The sequence below is a fragment of the Ursus americanus genome, chromosome 23 (genome assembly GCF_024610735.1).
Source record: "Ursus americanus isolate L20-20 chromosome 23, mUrsAme1.1.p, whole genome shotgun sequence".
Taxonomy (NCBI): Eukaryota; Metazoa; Chordata; class Mammalia; order Carnivora; family Ursidae; genus Ursus; species Ursus americanus.
This window is the reverse complement of record NC_142149.1, coordinates 1,995,070-2,014,874: the sequence shown is the minus strand read 5'-3', so window position 1 is coordinate 2,014,874 and position 19,805 is coordinate 1,995,070. Positions and strand designations below refer to the sequence as shown.

The following is a 19,805-nucleotide window of genomic DNA, read 5'->3' as shown; positions in this document are numbered from 1 at the left end:
AGAATCTCAGCAATGTTGAAGGCTAGTTAGATCTTATAGTGTCATTTACTGAGTTGTTCTTCTTCCTTCACTGAGTTAAAATGCCACCTTCATTATAATTATATATGTGGGTCTATTTCTGGATGTTCTCTTCTGCTGATTTGTTTTTCTCGCCCTCCCTAATACCATCCTGTAATTACCATGGATTTATAGTATATTTAATATCTGGTAGTGCGGGTCCTTACTCATTATTCTTGATTTAAAAATGGGTTTGTGGGGGGTTTTTGCGCTGTTCTTGTGCATTTCTCTTCCGCACTAACTTTACAGTCGGCTTGTCAAGTTGCATTAAAGAAAACTCCTCTTGGTACTCTGGGCATGCGCTGACTCGATAGACCCCTTTAGCAGCATTGCCATCTGCGGAAGCCTCCGGTGAGCGTGCTCAGGACGGCGTTTCCAAGTGTTCTCGTTCCTAGCAGTGACGACCAGCCAGCCGCAGGACGCAGGCCAGCAAGGCGTCAGCAGTGGGGTCCCTCTCGGGGTATCAGTGTCCACTCCCTCACGTGCACAGCTGGCCACCCGGACGTGGCCTCATTCTGTCTGGGTTGACTTAGACCTTGTGCTTCGCTGTGAGTTTCGAGAAAGCCTCGGCCTCGGTCATGGACTTCCCGGCGCTGCTGGGTCCTCTCGTCTCCTGCCCTGTTTCCCCGGCGCGCTCACGCAGCCCTCGTGGCAACACCAGAGGCAGCGGTGGCGGCGCAGCTGTGGGAAACACAGCCCCCGTCACTGCACGCGCGCAGCATTGGGCTCGGCCGGCCTCGCCAGGCACGGTCGGTGCGAGGAGGGGGCGGTGAGGGAGGGCCGCTGCCGACTGTCGCCTCCGAGTGAGGGTCGTCGTCATTTCTCTAGTGAGGCCAGAACATCCCGCTCTACGGTTACCAGTCATCCCTGAGTGTTTGCAAGTGCTGAACAATACAGTGTGTCCAGCAAAACAGCGCACTTAGTGGATTCATGTTAATAAGTTTCTGTTCTGTGGTATGGGAAAATCAGAGTGCCAGATCCACTCGTATCCCTTAAGTGTCATTTCCAAGTCATCTGGAGGATTAAGTGCTTATGGGTGTCTCTGAAATACAAGGTGCAGTGGGGAAAACATGCGAATTGGAGGGCCTAGGCAGCTCCTCAGAGCATCTCCCTGGTGAGTGAGGTGCATGGCACATTCTAGGAGCTCACACAAATCACAGAGGAAGATGGCGAGCAGGGAAAGGGGCACATGCGTATCCTTTACGTGTGTAAGAGGGGGCTGTGGTGTGGTTCCCGGGGGTGGGAGAGGAAGGTAAACGGTGAAGCCCTGCTGGTAGGACACGCGGAGGGAAATCACACTCTGGGCAGGGGCCCGTGTTCCCAGGAGACAGCCAGCCGCTGCCGAGGAGCTCTGGGTCCGGGGATGGGATTGGGGCCGCCGTCCGGCACTCACACATCTGGGTACAGCGGCTCTCGGGCACATGGCGCAGGGCCTAGTCTGCTGTGATTTACCGCGTGTACGAGCAGTGACTCGGCCCTCGGTGCCACCAGGCCTGGTGTGCTGTCCCTTTCTTGTCGTACAGGGGCTGGTTGGTGGTCCTGTCCAGGAAGCGTGAGTCACGCATGCACTGTGTTTTGTCTTCCAGAACTACACTCAGTACATCCCTCTGTCTATATATGACCTGCAGACGTGGATGGGCAGCCCATCGATATTCGTCTACGACTGCTCCAACGCCGGCTTGATCGTCAAGTCCTTCAAACAGTTCGCCTTGCAGAGGGAGCAGGAGCTGGAGGTGAGGCCCTCGCGCCCCAGGACTGGTGCTGACTGTCCTGTTTCCCCCAGGCTGGGGGGGGGGGGCGACTCCGTTGTCTCAGAGCGCTTGGGGTGCCGCGGTGGATCTGGTGACAGAGAGTGTCAGGGGCACTCGGCCCGAGCCTCGGGCGCGTTTTTACATCTCATTTTACTCAGTGTCATTTTTAATCTAGACATTAATTAAGTGATAACATTAACAGAGTTGATTTGCGCTCCAGTGGTCTCTGCCTCTGAGATAAATGTTAAAATAAAGCAGACACATCGATTTTAGGAGAAACAAACCCATATCTGGGCATAGCCATCAATTCTACATCTTTGTTACTGTCGCTGTCACGCGTGTGTGCGCGTGCGTGTGTTGAAAACACCCACTAAGCTAAGTACAGAAACAAACTCAAACATTTGCCATCAGTCACTTCTGTTTGAGGAGCTGGAGAGCCAGGGCCGCGTCCTGCTCACGAAGAGACATTTCACTCGGTTGTTTTAGTTAATATTTGATGTTTGAACCAAACAGTGAATTCTGAAGAGAAATTGTAGAGGCATTTTCAATTAAGAGACCTCCATCCTGTGGTCTGTGCGAGAGCGTGGGAATAAAATATTCTGCAGCCTCGAGGGGATCATGAATTCCGATGGTGGCAGTGCAGGAAATTCTCAATTCCGGAACAAAAATGGTCCTGAGTACATGTTTCCTCAAGCCTTTTTGGGTCTATTCAATTTTAATGTATTGTTGTGCTCTTCATGTTTCATCAGAGGATGTGGCTGAAACAATCAGCAATCAAATTTGAAATTCTGTGTGGTAGAATTTAAAATTAACATGTCATGCAGTTTAATATTTTATGTTTATAAATGAAGTCCCTGTGCAGAACATTGCGTAAGAGTGACTGGTAAATACGGTGCCCTTTATCCTTGGAAATGGAGCCCAGCTCCAACGAGGCATGATTTTTGCATCCTGTAACAAGAGAAGGGGAAGACCACATTTTGTATCATCTGATTATTACCTTGCTTTTAGGCATTTCATCCATGTTTACCCAAGGGACAGGTTATCTAACAAGCACTAAAGCCTCAGAGCACCTAGAGGTGATTTGCCTTTCCTCACATCAAGTAATAAATATTGCAAAAAAGGTTTTTCTTTTTACATTTAAAATATGTAAATGAATGCCAAAGAATGCTGCCTGATTTTTATCCCGGTTCATGAGCTTCAGGGTGGTGAGGGAAAGACAGTATCTCCGCGGATCGCAGCGCGGTGGCCGCGACCTCTCCCCTTGCGCCCCGCGGAAGGCCTGAGCGCCGACTTCCCAGCACACAGTGGGTCTGCGCCGTCACCACTTCGTGCTCCCCGCGTATCGCCAAGACTTCCTCAGCCTCGAAAACTGTTCATTTTGGGGAGCGCAACAAAAAAGATTTCCGTGCATCTTTTTTGGGAAAAAACGGTTTAATTGACTAATTCCTCATGGGGGAGAGCAAATGAGAAATACGTTATCTGAAGTGGCAAGTAGACGGCGTGCAAAGTTACACCATGTGTTTTATAATTAGCTCTGACGTTTATTTTCCTTCTTTTTTAATTACAGTGTAGATAAGTCTTGTGTTTTGTCATCACACTTACTATGATTGGCTATTGTTCAGTTGGTCTCTTGCATAAACAGCGGAAATTAAAATGATAAAATTGGCTCCCAGCTAATATCTTCATGTTTGTTTTAGTCATTTTGTGGTGTGCTGTACAAACAGAAATCCTGTGTAGCCTCTTAGCTTTGTTCTTCTACGTAATTCTTACTCGCTCTACAGTTGGTCACATTCTTTGCCAACTTATAATACATTGTAACGGCTTCACTGGGTCAGCGATGACGTGGGCGCTGAAAGAAGTTGGCAGGTGAGAGGGTCTGTGCCGACATTAAAGATTAGAGGCTGAAAGTGATTGCACGGCGTGCACGAAGATTGTCACTCGGCCCGGAGAACCCCCAGGGCATAAACTAGCACAGGCGTGGGGGGCGGATGTTTGCAGGGGTGGCTGACGGCTTTCATCTTCTCTGTGGCACCCACCGCCTCCGTGCAGGACCAGGAGGTGTCCCCCACCCCCACTCTCAGAAGGCGCACCAAAAATTACTGCCCGCAACTAGAACCGTGTCGCGGCGGGGGGCTGGCTGGCTGTGGGCGTAGTCACCATGCAGGGCTGTGACTTTCCTGGGACGCCAACCACCTCACTAGCTGCCCTGCTTTGCCATCAGTAACGCTTTAGCGAAAAAAACCCGAGTGCTTTCCCGGGAGGAGTGGCAAGGGTGGTGGCGGGACACCTGGCTCCAGGCACACAGGTGGGCCGTGGGCTATCTGGTGACAGATGTTCAGGTGACCCCAGTCTTCCAGCCCATGCCACTGCAGGCTGTGGCCGGTGATCCCCCTTCGCCTCTTGCTTCTCTGCACCCGCTCTAGACAGTTTCCTGCCCTCCTTTTAATAAAGGCTGGGCTCATTCACCCCTCTATACCTTATACTTTCTATATAGTAAGCAGTAAGAATTGATAATAGCAAAGGTTTTCAAAACTAATAGTGATAAGAAATGTATAATGTACTAGACATTCTCATTCACACACAAAACAAAAGAGAGTTTCATTTGTAATTTAAGAAGAAATGCTACCACTTCAACTGTTTATAGGAGAGAATGTGAGTTTAATGTAAAAACAAATACAGCAGAAACCCCTTTAATTGGGATCCAGCCGCACCTGGCTGGAGAGAAGAAAGCCATCTTTTATGGACAGAAAGGGTCCAGTGGGGCAGGCTGGTCCCCAGGGGCTTTGGGGGGCTGCTGTGCTGACCAGAAAGCAGAACGGCTCATGGAAAAGCCGGGGTGAGAAAGCAGCCTCGAGAGCATTGGGACCGTCACTGCAAGTGGGCGCCGGGAGACAGAGCCGGGGGCGGGGGGGAAGGTGGCATCAGGGGAGGTGGAGAGCAGAGCTGGGCTCCCCACGCAGGGGCCGCAGCTGCCGGCACGACTTAGCTGAAGGGTACCGCCTCCCTTCCTTGTGCCGCATGTTCTGTTTGCAGAGCATTTTACGTTGCATCCCATCGTCCATCTGTGTAGTGGAAAGAACCTGACCAGCCCCCGAACTCTGCTGGCCTGGGTGCCCGCGCGCTCTCCCTCCTGTGGGCCGTATGGGACACTGCGGAGACCGCCAGCCGCCGTTAGTTCCCCGCCTGTAACCTGACGGCTTGGGGAGAAGGAGAAGCGATTTCTCTGCGTGACCAGTTCTGGAGCCCTCACGGCTGACGGATTTGGGTGCACGCGCAGGCGAGCAGCGTGTGTCGTAGTTGCTCAGCTTTTGGGGTGTCACTGCACCTCTGCTTCCTTCGCAGACACTTCCCAGGGTCTGCACGTGTCCTCAGTGTCCTGCACGTGGCCGGGTGTCAGCGGGTAATTTGACAGTTAGGTGTATGTTGTCTTGCGGAATCTCTTCTCGTGCGGTCGGCTGTAATTCAGAGCGGCTGTGTACACTTGTCAGGGACGCCTCGCTTGAGGTAGATGTTCAGAAAATATTTACAGGTGTGGTCTTCTAAGTAAGTTCACATCTAAATAAACTACCTTTAGTTGTCTTCTTTTGATGTTCCATGATTCATCGAATATGTTTGGTCTTTGCTTGACTTCATGAAATGTTAAAAGAAACAAAGAAAAAATGATTAGATTCATGAATATAATATACTATTTGCAGCCATCACAAAACTGGGAGCTTCTCCGAAGGTAAATCTAGAGTTTAATCATTTTATCTAATTTTATCTGTTTTAGAACATGCCAGGAATTGCTCAGTATTGTGGAGCACAGATCCCGGTCAGAGCCCCGGGCTGTGGTTCCAGCCCCTCTGCCTGGCTCGTTTGCTCTCACGGAGGGGGGGGGGGTTCCCTGCTGCTTTCCCAGCCTGGAGCCGGAGTCCACTGAGGTAACGGCCAGACACGCTCTCTTGCAGAGACCCCAGTGGCACAGGGCAGCGGAGCCTCTGGGGCAGCTGTTTCTCCAGCTGCACAAAGCAGGTAAACGTGGGGCCATCCTGGAGGAGGCTGCCAGCCCCCCCCATGTCTGCACACACAGCTTGGAGGCCGGGAAGACGTGCTCACTCTCACTGCTCAGGGAAGAAGCGGAAGGTGTGCGGACTGCACAGGAGGAAATGAGGCTGGCTCTTTTTGGAGACAAAACCATGATCTGTGTTGAAATGTCAGGCTTAAGGATCTAACTGACACTTACTGAACACTGCCCCCAGTGGCAGGTGTCCCTGGAGCATTCGTTGACATATAGCATATCCTGGGTCATAAAGCAGGTCTCGACAAATATGATATACTTGAAATCCCAGAGTATTTTCTTTAACCACAGTAGAATCAACTAGAAGTCCGTGATAGAAAGACAACAGAAAAATGTCAAGACAAAAATTAACAACACATAAATCATGGGTCAGAAGTTCCTACCTGCCTCAGTCCATTTGGGCTTCGTAACAGAACAGCACAGGCTGGGGGGCTCAAGAGTGACAGAAATGCACTTCTCACAGCTCTGGAGGCTGGAGCCCAAGATGAAGGCCTTCTTTGCCGGGCCCTCTCCCTGTGTCCTCGCACGGTGGCAGGGGCTTCTCTGAGATGGGCGTGGGCCCCACTCCTGGTGGCGCCACCCCCCCAGAGCCCACCTCCCAACGCCATCACGCTGGGGTGGGGCTCACACTTTCAGGCCACAGCACCATGTCAGGAAGCTACAAAAGGAGAACCAGATGGACCCAGAGCGACCAGAAGAAAGACCAGGGTGGCTGTAAGAGCAGAAATCGCTGGGATTGAAAGCAGAGAAAGAAAACCCATGACTCAGAAAGCTGCTTCTCAGGAATGCTCAATAGCATAGACCAGCACACGGGAGGAGGGAAGAATCCGGATCCTGCAGCCATCGAGAGAACAAGAAGGGAATACTGCAGACACCTTCGTACCTCAGGCATTTGACCACTTCCCACAACGGACCAGTTCCTCCAGAACCACAAATTGCCAAACCCCCAACCAGGATGAAATAGATGATGTGACTAGTTCGATAACCACTAAAGAAGTTGAATTTGTAATTTAAAGGTCCCTGGAAAGGAAGTCTTCAGGCGCAGGCGGCTTCACTGGAGAGCCCCACCAACATCTGGAGAAGCATCCACACCAGGTGTGCACGAAGCTCATCCGGCAGATGGAAAGGGAGGGAACTTTGTTAACCCTGGGACACACAGGACAAAAGGAAAAAGTAAAACACCACAAACCACTGTCTCTCACACACCTAGATGCAGAAATCCTCAAGCAAGTAATAGCAGATCAGTTCTAGCGATCTCTAAAAGGAATTATGCTCGCTGACTGAGTGGGATTATTCCAGCTATCCAAGTCTGGCTTAATAGTTAAAAAATCAATGAATGGGATCCATCCCTCCGACGGAGTAGAGAAGAAAGACCGTATGACCCAGTCAGTTGACGCAAAAAAGCATTTGACAAAATCCAGCACACTTTCATGTTAAGAACAATACCTCTTGGCAAACCAGGGAAAGGGCGGACCTTCTTCAGCTAGATGAAGAGCGTCTCTGAAGAGCCTGTTGCCGTCCTCATGCTTACGGTAGGAGACTGAGATCGAAACGGGGCAGGGCTGTGTCCGTCCCCGCCCCCCCCCCCCCCCCCCCCCCCCCCCGTTCTCACTGCACACAGTGCTGGCAGTCCTGGCCGGCACCTGACGCAGGAGAAGGACATCAGCCCTCACCTGGGAGATGACATCAAAATCAGCGAGGCACGCTTCACGCACCAAGATGGCAAAAATAGAACCGGCGGGTGACTCTCAGAGCTGGTAAGATCGTGGCAGACTCAGAGCCCTCACACGCTGGCAGGAGCATAAGGCGGTGTGGCCACTTGGAAAACGGCCTGCCGGTTCCTCACCTGTGAGACTCAGAGCCGCTGTGCGACCCAGTGATTCCACTCCTGGCTTGTACCCAAGAGAATTGAAAACATATGTTCACACAGAAACGTGCGCACACGTGTTCATAGCAGCACTATTCGCAAAGCCAAAAAATGGGAATTCTCTTCTTGAAGTGGAAGGCTGCAGAATTCCTCGGTGCCTCCTGTCCTTCCCTTGGTGGCCGTGTAGGAGTCATTGGGGGTGGGATTTGGTTGCAGGTTTGAACCAGGCATCCTCACTGGGGTATGGAATGATTCTAGAGCACGCTATTAACTGTTCAGTCGCCAACAGCAAAGGCTTCACACAGTGCACGGCCCATTCGGGGGCGCTCTCCGGGTGATCCTGACAATCTCGCTATAAACGGGCTCTTTTCTGCCCTGTGATGGGCGGCTCTGTGAGTTCCTGGGCATCAGGGAGGCCTTCGTCCAACAAGAATAAGTCCTGCCCTCCTGGACAGCAGATCGTCCCCAGCCGTGGGTACCACGGAGCTGTTAAGTTGCTACTTAGCATTTGATAGAAACTTATGTAAGTTATTTATGAGAAATTACTGCTGCTTTTAGCTACTGGTTTTAGTACAGTTGTCTGTCACGTGATAGAGGCTGCATCACTTTCTGGAAGGAGCTGGGTCAGCAGTACACGGAGTCCTTTACAGATCTCGGTCTGTCTGCATTTTGCAAGATGTCCACAGTAAAGCAGGCCTTGGTGAGTTGAGTATAGAAGCTGCTAGAATCCGAGTTAGTACCAAGTAGATGTTACTCTCACAGATGCACCTGTTAAAGGCCCCTGAAGTTATCAGTGCTTTCATCTCTTTATGAAAGAGTGTCTCGTGCATGTGTGTGTGTCCATGGGAAAAAGAAGCAGCACGATGTCAGAGTTCATCGAGGAAATGAGAGATGCAGGCGTGCCCCCGGCAGCCCCAGCTGCAGTGCTTCTGGGATGAGTGCTTCCTGGCCCGCACCAGCTCCGCGTGGCCCTCACCATGTGTTTGAGTCTCTGGATTCCCCGGGAGAAACCCCCGTGGGTGAAGGTGCGTGTTGGGCATGCCCTTCGGGTGCGTGTTAGCTCCCAGCTGGTGCCGTTCGTGTCTGTTCTGGGCGGCTTTTCAGAGTTCTCTGAGTCGCTGGTGGTTACCATACATGCAGGCTGTTTCCAAAGAGTAGGTTCGATGAAAAGGTCAATATCTTAGATGAATACAAAACCAAAACAATGTGTGAGAAATAATCATCCATTAAGATAGATGTTTGTCTTCCTAGGTTAGGGAGCCTGAAAAACAGTGATTCGTTAGTGGAATCCTTCACCTTGAATGTCTTTTTTTTTTTTAAATGTCACCATCGTATTGATCCCTAAAGCACCGCTTTCTTGTGCCTTCTGCGTGCTGGGCGGTGTGGTGGGAGGCAGGGACCGTGACGGAGCACTTCCGCTGAACAGGTGGTGCCCGGTCACTGCAGATGCACCTACCACCTTCTCCCGTTTACGCCACAGCTGCGAGGGGCTTGTGGGCTTTCTGTCAATGCCTAATTTTGAATTGGGAAATTTAATTTCTAGTAGACATATTTGGAATAACGACATTTCTCCATGTACCTGTCATTTCCTTCTTCGGCATCCACGGAGTACCCCCTGTCCCCAGGACTGTGGAGGCTTTGGGCCAAATGCCAGTGAGGCCCACGCTGCAGACCGCGCAGCCTCGCCGCTGTCAGCGCCGCGGGAGCACTGCCTGTGGACCAGACAGGGCAGGCTTCCGCACACCTGGGGAGGCCTCATCAAACGCAGCGAGCTCCACCGTGGCGGCCAACATGCTAACCTCCAGCATGCGAACCGCCCACCTCTTTACCTCCCTGCGGGGCCGGTGCACAGCACGGGGGTGCTCCAGTACCGGGGGGCGTGAGATTTCAGACAGTCAGTGAAGACGCAAAGGTGTAAGAGCCGCAGTGTCCGTGCTTGTGGCCGGAGGGCCTGCTCTTCCATTCTCAGCTCCATCAGAGAGGAAGTTTAACGTGGAAGCAAATCATAAACCAGAAAGCCCAAACCAGGGAACCTCCAGGATTCCTGCTGTGAAAATAGACCTCTCTCTGAAAAGGAAACTAAGAATGTGGAATCTGCTTCGTACATAATGGCTGTGTCTCCGCCCTGAAGTCCAGCCCTGTTTGTGCTTCTCCATGTGTGCACTGGCACTCTTGGAAGCCTGCGGCCTGCCAGGGATCCCCACCAGGCTCCACGAAGGTTTGCCAGGCCTGCCCGAGCCTGGCAGCCCAGTTCTGGGGCTAGGGAGGGGGCACTTGCACCCAGTTCCAGGGCCCAGAGTGTTCCCTCATCCCTGCCCTGGCCCTCTGACACACCTGCCGCCTCCCAGTGTTGCTGTGTGACTTGGGCCTGATGGGCCACAGACCCACCTGGTATGGAAGATCTCTGGTCCGGATGACTCAGGAGCTCGTTCATTCTACCCACGTCCTTCTGGATGGGGCCGTCACAGCAGCCCTGGGAGCCAGTCTCCTGTGGGGAGCAGGTGCTCTGCTGGCTGTCTGAGCTGAGAGTGGGACTCGAGGAGAGGATTTCGGGTGTGACTCTGCCGTCTCTTTTCTCTCTGCTTTATTATTTATTTATTATGAGAGTGGGGGCAGGAGGGCAAACATGTTTTTTTTAATTTAATTTTTTGAAAGATTTTATTTATTTATTTGACAGAGCACAAGTAGGCAGAGAGGCAGAGAGAAGGAGAGGGAGAAGCAGGCTCCCCGCTGATCAGGGAGCCCAGTGTGGGGCTCAATCCCAGGACCCTGGGATCATGACCTGAGCCGAAGGCAGACCCTTCACCAACGGAGCCACCCAGGTGCCCCCAGCAGAGAGAATCTTAAGCAGACTCTGTGCCCAGTGCAGAGCCTGACACGGGGCTCGATCCCACGATGCTGAGATCACAACCTGAGCTGAAACCAAGAGTTGGATGCTTGACCGACTGAGCCACCCAGGTGCCCCTGTTTACTTTAAAAATACAGTCTCTGCTGAGGGCTGCACAGTGTGAATGAATTCAGTGCCGCCAAATCATACACTCAGACTTCATGTTATCTGTATTTTACCACCATTAAACCCATTGATCTAAAAGTTGTATTTTTTATTAAAAAGTTTAAATTTTTTAAGTATTCGGTATAGAAGTGTTTGGTGTTCTGGGCACAGTGCTCTTGTTGCAGAATGGCTTTACTACCTTCCGTTTGAGAGGTTTGAGGTTAAGAACAAGGTCTGCTCAGCAGGAGTCACGCCGCCGTGTGTCGTCACCAGTGTGCTGCACAGAACTGGGGGCCTGGTGGGCAGAGCCCGCCAAGTGCCCACCTGTGTCCCGGGCAGGGGGTTTCAGCAGGGTCCAGAGGGGCCCGTGCAGCCCGGACCCCGGAGCAGCCTCATACTTGTGTGACCCCAGCACCAACTGAGGGACAGGTCGCACATGCCATTCCTTGGGGGCTCCGCTGCCTCATCATGAAAGATCTCTAAGAATGGAAATAAAACTTACCTTATGGGGCTGTTTTCACAAGCACATGAAATAGTAACTGGGAAAGAACTTGGAGAAATGTCGACAGCTGTGCAGACAGAGGGCTGGTCTGTGAGCAGCAGACACAGTCACGCCCAGCCCGGTCCACGCAGCACTCAGCTGTGGCCGGCGATGACTAGCCACGGTGCCTCCTGTCCCTCGCGGAGCCATGATGGTCCATAGGGAGGGGAAGGAGTCCTGCCGCTCTGGTGCTTGGAACCCAAGGACCCCTCGCCCCCCCTGCCCGCTTGCCTGTGCTCTGGAACCTCATTGTGCTGGGGCCTCGGGCCTTGTGGCGCAGGGGAGGGGTGCTGTGGCCGTGCTGCCCTTCTGGCGGTGGGGACCACCTGCGTTCGCCGCAGCGAATAGTTTTTGTTCCAGGCAGCTCGTGGCTGTTTGTAGGTGAGTGGGCGATGAGGTCCTGGACATTGTGCGCACCCCTCACAACCGGCATTTTCTGGGTTTTAATTTTCATTGTGTTAGTGACCTGTCACCCCGCAGGCAGCTGGCGTGCGGGAAGTGCGAAGCCCCTTCGGCCCCGTGCGGTTTAGTCCGCTTGCCCTCTGCTGTGCCACCGCGCTGTGCCCAGCTGCTGGGAGGGCCGCCCTCTGCTTCCATGCCACACCGTGCCCGCTGCCCCGCCACGGAAGCCCTTCCCAGGAGCTCGCGGGGGAGGACCGGAGGACCGGATTGCCACGCGAGTGCAGCGCAGCCATGTGGATAGTGGAGGAGGGGTCCCAGGCCGCGCGCTGGCGGAAGTGGTTCGGTTGTCTGAGGGTCCCCGATTTTGGTGAATTCTGCTGTTTTTCACGAGGCTGCCCCCTCAGTCCACAGTAACTCGCGTGGTGCTTTTCCTCCCACGACGTGGGTGTGCTCCAGGCTTCACTTCCAGGGCCCCGCCGACCAAAGTCTCGGTGGAGGAAATCTCAAGCAGGAACTACTGTCCCTGCTTCAAAGAGAAATGAAATTCTACGTCACAACAAAACGAAACAGAAGAGCCCCACTCCCTGGTTACAGAGTCAGTACACACTTGTTAGCAGGACATTTGAGATGTCAGGTGAAGCTCGCCGACACGGAACCAGCTGGGCGGCCGCGGTGAGCTTCTGTGTCCGTGGCCTCCCCGGCGGGGGCGCGCCTACGCTCACACCCTGCCATCTGCTGTGTGCCGGTGGTGGTGGTCACTTGCTGTAGGCTGAACATCATCCTGTGTCGGTAAACACACCAAAATAAGGATGCCGGATTAAAGAGCGGATTTTAAAATCAACACTAAAGACACCATGCGAGGCCCGGAGGGCAATTCGCGTGAACGTTGGGATAATCGCAGCGTAAGGAGGGACCTTAGCTCAGAAAACCGTAGAGAACTTATTTCCCAGACACCTGCCTGGTGGTGTCAGTGGGTGAAGGGCCCTTGGTAAGGGACTTGAGGCCACGTGCTACGGGAGGGCCCCCACCACGGCCTCTCCGGGGCTGCCTTGTGAGTCTTTCCTTCGGGGCCATGTTTCCAGCCGACGCTGTCGTTGTCCACGACCACTGAGCCGCTCTTTCCCTTAATGCTCTGCCCTGCAGGTCGCGGCCATTAACCCGAACCACCCGCTGGCGCAGATGCCCCTGCCCCCGTCCATGAAGAACTGCATCCAGCTGGCTGCCTGCGAGGCCAGCGAGCTGCTGCCCATGATCCCCGACCTCCCGGCCGACCTCTTCACGTCCTGCCTCACCACCCCCATCAAAATCGCCCTGCGCTGGTAAGTGGCTCCCGCCGTGACCTGGGCTTCCCCCGGGGACCCGGGTGACGCGGATCCCAGGGATCTGCCTGGGTTTCACAGACGCCAGCAACGGGCGTAAACAGCCACCCGAGGCTCAGGCTTTCCTCACGGGTCAGAGGTGCGTGCAGTTTGTTGCTTTGTGGTGCCCGAGCGCACCCTCCGCGTACCGGTCAGCTGTGGGAGTGTCCTTAGCAGCATCGTGGTCGTTCCGGAACTCAGGTTGTCGTGACGAGGAGAGCTGGTTGGTCCCGAGGTAGAGTGGAAGCAGGACCTTTCAGGTGATTCCTGGCCGTACACCGAATCATGATCCTTTCCTACTGTGCTCTTTGTCGCGGTCCAGTGTGCTCGAGAACACGACCGAGGACACGGGTGGACGTGGGTGGGACACTCCCAACAGTAGAACCTGTGTTAAAGACCCCGTGTCACTGTGGGGCCCACCATGGGACGTGTGGGCTCTGGTCTCCAAATCAGGCTCTGCCGCCAACCACCTGCTGCTCCTTTATTCCCCCCTTTTCCGTTTCATGTTTCGCTGAGAAGCTTCCGTGTAGCACCTGTTGCGCAGCCGGGGGACAAGCCCGTGTCAGGAGGCGCAGGAGAAGCACGCGGCTGGGTGCTGTTGCCTGCGCTCTGGGGGCGCTTTCCAGGGCTTTCTGCCAGGAGACGCACAGACCACAGGTCTAAAGAAGCAGCGAAACACGTGTAGACCCCGGGGCTCGATAGCACAGCGAGCAGCCCCTGGGGAGACCTCTGAGGGCCCGAGCTGCTTGCGTGGACTTGCGTCTTTGCCTCTGTAGCAGTGTCCCCGTCAGTCCAGCACCCCCAGACAGACGTTAACAGTGCAGGGCTGGCTGAGCAGCGCCCCTCTGCCACCCTCACCCTTGCCCCCAAATCCCAGGGAGAGCCTCCTGTAGGATGACTCACCCCTGAGCAGTGAGTGGGGAGGAGCTGCCCAGAGGGCCCGGCAAAAGGGTGACCCACAGTGCCCCTCAGCGGCCCGGGCTCATCCCCCAGCTGACACGGACCAGGGTCTGCCTAGGGACGTTCCCCAGTGCGCCCCGAGAAGCAGAAATCAACACCGCGGGGCACGGCCAGCATGGAAAAAAGCTGTCGAACACCCACCAGCATGTGACGGGGAAATGAAGGAAGACGCTAGAAGCAGGAGGCGGGACTGCAAAGCAGGAATATAAAAACATGCCCAGTGGAGACAGGAAGAAGGAACACAGGGGATGGGGTTCGTGGCAGGGGAGGGCGGCTGCAGCCTGCATCGGCTGGAAGGGGACATTGAGGAGCTCAGGGCAGCAGCCGGGAGGGACAGAGAACAGGCCAGAAGGGCAGGCGGCACAGAGAGAGATGGATGCTCCCACCTGCAGGGAGAGGTTGGCAGCGGTGCGGCTTCCGGAGGGTAACACGGCCACGACCCCAGGACATGGGGAAGAGGCGGACGCACCCGCCCACCAAGAGGATAGGCGGGCTCCACCTGTCGGCTCCCTGCCTGCAGGTGCGGCTCTCTGGATGTGGGTCTTCGCTCATGAGGTGGTTTATGAGGTTTTCTCTGTAACTGTACTGTTTGGTGGCTGCCAGGAAAGATTATAGGCCGTGTGACGTGACCGCAGGAAGATCTCTGGTCCAGATGACTCAGGAGTCCATTCATTCTTTTCATCATCTAAAAAAGAATTTATAAATCCCACGGTGTACTTCAGTCCTACACTGAGCACTGTAGGAGATGCAGAGAAGCATGTTGCCCTCACAGATTCAAGATTCCAGCCGAGGAGACAAGCTCTGGCCTGAAAACTAACGATGGACGTGGGAGCTTGACGCGAGGCAGAGGGCATCTGAGTGTTGCAGGCAGCACAGGGTCAGGACTGAATGCACGCATGCACCAGGGGCTCTGGCGTTCCCAGGGACACAGCCATCTGAGGGCCAGCGAGACCCATAGAGGAGATAACGCCCAGTGGGGTGGCCGTTGCCAGGGCTGGCACGCGTGTCTGAGGAGAGTGAGCACGTGCATTGGCCTAGTTACATGGGAAGGTGTGGGGAGGGGTGTAGTTGACGGTGGTCCGCATCGGCTGGGGATGCTTTGAACACTGAGCCACAGACCTGGGCTTGGAGGACTGGCCGGGAGAGTCCGGATGGTGTTTCTGTGGGAACATGACTTAGTAAGAATAGTGCTGTAGGGAGACGATCCATGGAATGATGTGGAGGCAGGGCCACACTCGGGCCTTCCCACAGCCCGATCCAGTCCCAATCTGGTCCCGATCTGGTCGAAGGCGTCAGCAGGAAGGTGGGAATCTGTGGGCAGGAGCCCCTGCAGATGGGCCTTGAAATCTCCTGGGGAGCAGGTCTCGTTTCCACTCACTTTCCCGCCCCTCCCTCCAGGATTTCCTGCCCTTCCTGCCTCTGTGCACCCCGACTAGAGTGCCTGCTGTGAGCCAGGGGTGCTCAGGGAGCACGTGCCTCCCCCACCCCCGGCTGTGGCTGATTTGATGGGACTCTCACAGGGCACTTGCAGGTTTTCGGGCAGGTGATGGAGATGTAGGAAGGGTGGGAAGAGAGAAGGCACGAGGAGCCTGGAAGGGAATCTGTGCCCCCCCCCCCCCCCCCGCTCCATCCTTGCCCCCAGCACACCTGCCGCCAGCTCAGTGAGTGGATGTTCTTCTGCCCGTGTCTCCAGCAATCTCCTTTCCATCTTGGTCAGGAAGGACTTGGCGTTCACTAGGGAAGCTGCTGTCACTCAGACGCCATTCGGCCTGTGCAAATTCTAGAGTGGGTCCCTGCCCTCCGACCGGAGCGTAGGCTTTCACCCTGCCACGACATGATGCATTATCTCAGGAGTGACCTGAGATCTTTTTTAGAGTTAGGATATGATTAAAACTTGTAAAAGTAAGCATTTAGTAGCAAGCACTGTGAAAAACAACTCAAACTCACTTGGTGACCATCAGATGGACGTTGGAATCAGTAGGTCACAGCTGCAGGGGACGGTCATCAGATGACCCCTGTCACAACAACGAGGCACTCTCCCAAGTGGGAGGACCTCTTACAGTAAACCAGTCTGTGCCATAGGACTGTCCTTTTGATGGCCGTAAACCATGTTATCAGAAGACTCGTCGGGTGAAACGTGCACTTGTCTACAATAGCCAAGTTAAAAACCACCAGCTTTTTTTAAATGGAGAAAGGAAAACTGGTAGGTAGTGCTCATTTATACTTTTAGGGGTAAGGTTTTGTTTTTTCCTCTAAAAAGTCAGTATCTTCCAACTTAAAGTGGAATATACATTCTTTGTAGAAATCAACTAAAAAGCAAAAAAGAAGGAAAGATTATTCAAGATTTTACCATCTTTAACACAATGAGTGTTAACTCATTGGTGTTTTTTCCATCAGTCTTTTCTCTGCCGTGCATCTCTGTGCGAGGTCGTGGGGCTCTCTGCGCGTGCATCTCCGTGCGAGGTCATGGGGCTGTCTGCGCGTGCATCTCCGTGCGAGGTCGTGGGGCTCTCTGCGCATGCATCTCCGTGCGAGGTCGTGGGACTGTCTGCGCGTGCATCTCCGTGCGAGGTCGTGGGGCTCTCTGCGCGTGCATCTCCGTGCAAGGTCGTGGGGCTCTCTGCGCGTGCATCTCCGTGCGAGGTCGTGGGGCTCTCTGCGCGTGCATCTCCGTGCGAGGTCGTGGGACTGTCTGCGCGTGCAAATCCGTGCGAGGTCGTGGGGCTGTCCGCGCGTGCATCTCTGTGCGAGGTCGTGGGGCTGTCTGCGCGTGCAAATCCGTGTGAGGTCGTGGGGCTGTCTGCGCGTGCATCTCCGTGCGAGGTCGTGGGGCTGTCTGCGCGTGCATCTCTGTGCGAGGTCGTGGGGCTGTCTGCGCGTGCATCTCTGTGCGAGGTCGTGCGGCTCTCCGCGCGTGCATCTCCGTGCGAGGTCGTGGGGCTGTCTGTGCGTGCATCTCTGTGCGAGGTCGTGGGGCTCTCTGCAACGTTGGCTGAGATGGTACTCCTAAAATAGCGTCTGCCCCCGCTAGCCCCACTCCCCACCCCACCTAGTCCTCCTGGTTGTCCTTGGCCAATGGGAGGAAAGCCGTTTGTCCTCTGGTGTTTGGATACCGTCATCACCGTGTTCCAAATTAGTTTTAATCTCTGTTTGAAGTCCTACCTGCAGAGCAGCTGAATTACATCACATTTGATAAAACAGTGACATGTTAACTATTTATTTGCCTTTGCGTATCTTCTTACTCAACTTCTGGGCATTTTAATGGTGCTTTGACTTGTTATCTGATCTGTGTGCCTAAGTGTGCACGCCCCTCCACGTGTAATCAGTAATACAAAGCCGCATCGCTCTCAAAAGCGTAAACACACACAGCTGCGTATTTTGTAGTGAACATTCGTGAACCTTATGGACACCAAACAGCAATCATTTGATTGGTTTACTTTGAAAACCATTTCTTTCTCATTTTTTTTTTTTGTGCTAAGATGGGATTGATGGTCCCTCCTGAATGCATCTTCTTGAATTCCAGAGTCACGTGGCCGTGTGCAACCCACGCAGATGGCGGCATGGTGTCCCCAGTTGTTTACAGATGTGTCAGTCAACAAAGCCACGGGGCGTCAGCTTCTTTGGTGTTCTTGCTCCTTGTCGCTCGTGCCCCTCCTGTTTGCAGACTTGGTGTGCAGCCGTTCAAACCAGATGCAGTGGCCACGTTGAGTCCCTGTGACGTGTTCAGTGCTGTCAGCTGGTCGTTGGAACAGCCTGATGTTTGCTTATTCTGCCGTTGTACTAACAGCTTCTTTGGATTGCCTGTTCTGTTCCAGGTAGCCTTAGACGTACTTGCAGTGTAAAGATTTGTGAGACAGAGTCCCTGTCCTCTAGGGAGACACGCACGCTTGTCATGCTGCTCCTGGAACTGAGAGGACAGTGACCCGCTTCCTTCTGCTTGCCTCAGAGGCAGGCAGCGTCGTCTGTGCTGGGTGTTGTCACTTCTGAAGCTCCGGGGATGAGTAAAATCCCACCACTCAGGGAGAAGGTGGACACGGCGTTCTGAGCAGACAATCCTGTCTGGCTCGTAGGCTGGGACTACTGTTTGGGTGATGGTGGACAGCCCAGTGTGGCGGAGCCCCTGAAGTCTGAGGGAAGGGGTATGGTGACTGTGACCAACAAGGAGGGTGAAGGACACGAACAGGAAGCTCGGGAGCAGGTCCTGTTCTGGAGACATCTGCTCTGTGAGGTGTGCTGCTGCTCCGGGGTCTGGTCTCCAGAGCCAGGGACACAGCCTGACTCAGAAGACAAGCACATACCCCACCAATCGCATGGTGTAGGTCCTGCTGGGAATGTGCACAGGTGCTTGGGCACAGGCAGCCCCCTCAGTGTGGACACGACTCGAGTGGCCATGACCTGAGGGGGCTCCCAGCTGGCCCTCCGCAGCCCCGTCCGCGGTCAGTGGAGGGCACAGAGTTTGCGGGTGTAACTCACAGGCTCTCCCAGTCATTCTGACGCCCTCCTCTCGTTAAGAACACACAGCTAGGGAATATAGCTACATTACTCACAGGGGACCGGGTGGGATGGGGTGTTAGACATGGGAGAAGGTCTGAGCACCTAGCAGGAGGTAGCAGGAGGCTGCAGACTTTTAGCTAAGTCTAGAGGAGGGAAAGGGAGGGTGTCGGACTCACCAGATCACGTGGCAGGCTGGGTCATCTATAGGTCATCTCTGGGTCATGCGAGTTTGCTGTTTTAGGCATGAGAGGCTGTGTAGGTGAGTATGACAGGAGGAAGGGGAGGTTTCTGCTGGGGCAGGGCCGGGGGTGCTGTTCAGCCAGATTCAGTACCACTGTGTAGACGGGCTGGGATGACTGGCAGGGAGAGCACGAGTGAAGGTGGGAGCGCATCCTATGGGCAGGGAGGAAGGCCGTCAGAGAGGAGGAGCCGCGGGCTGTGCGCCTGGAGAGCAGGGCCGTCAGAGACCAGGGGGCGGACCCCTCGGCCTGAGAGGCCACTTCAGTTGACAGGGAGTCACCGGTCCCCGTGCCAGTTCTAGAGGGGCTTTTGGAGCTGCCGTCAGAACGTGGCAGGTTGACTTGAGACCAGACAAGGCTGCTTTAATGGAAGTCGAGTAGAAACGGGGGAGAGGCAGACGTGAGATTGAGAGACAGGGTCGTGAGGCTTGTTAGCTGTTTTGGGTGCACTTGTAGGCAGGAAGGTGGCTGTTGTGTGGGGAGGAAGCCATTGAGCGTGCATTAGCACACAGCTTTAGTGCCTTGGGAGCGGGGCATGTGCCCGCCTCGAAGGGCATAGCGAGCCTGGACAGACACAGGGGCAGCGTTGCAGGGCTGCTGTCCCTTTCTGACCTCACACTGCCCCATAACTCGCTACTGGTAGATGTTCTGCTGCAAATCTAAGCTTTTGCTAAAATTAATTATAAGATGAGGGATTCGGGCATTTTTGTCACCCCCACTGTTGTTTGAGGATGACACACTGTCCCTTGTGAACGCAGTCTCTCTGGTTAGGCCCGTGCACAGCTGGCATCAAGCCATCAGACACATGGAGCCCGCAGGAGGACATTGGACACGCGGGCACGTGTGCATCCTTCCTGTGTGGGGTGCGCACCAGACGGGGCTTTGGGTGGTTTCAGGCACTACCATGGTATCGAGCAAGAAGATGCGCCCTCATCAGCTGTCCCTTGTATCTTCATTTCCATGTGCTCCCCAGAAACGAAGTAGAAAACAGAAGACAAGGGCGGAGGGACAGAGGCTGCAGGGAGTGAGCACAGGGGCCGCCATCAGGACACGCGTGGGGCGTCCTCGTCTGCTGTGTGAGAACAGC

The 19,805-nt window shown here is 54.4% G+C and overlaps 1 protein-coding gene across 3 annotated transcripts in view; it reads left to right on the top strand.

Moving 5' to 3' along the window:
- Window positions 1–19,805, top strand: part of RPTOR (regulatory associated protein of MTOR complex 1) — a 317,986-nt gene that overhangs the window by 147,459 nt on the left and 150,722 nt on the right. For all 3 annotated transcript variants that reach the window (XM_045813984.2, XM_045813983.2, XM_045813988.2), the window contains 2 exons: window positions 1,644–1,790; window positions 12,811–12,986. In XM_045813984.2, coding sequence (XP_045669940.1) covers window positions 1,644–1,790; window positions 12,811–12,986 — 323 coding nt within the window. The remainder of the gene's footprint in view (window positions 1–1,643; window positions 1,791–12,810; window positions 12,987–19,805) is intronic.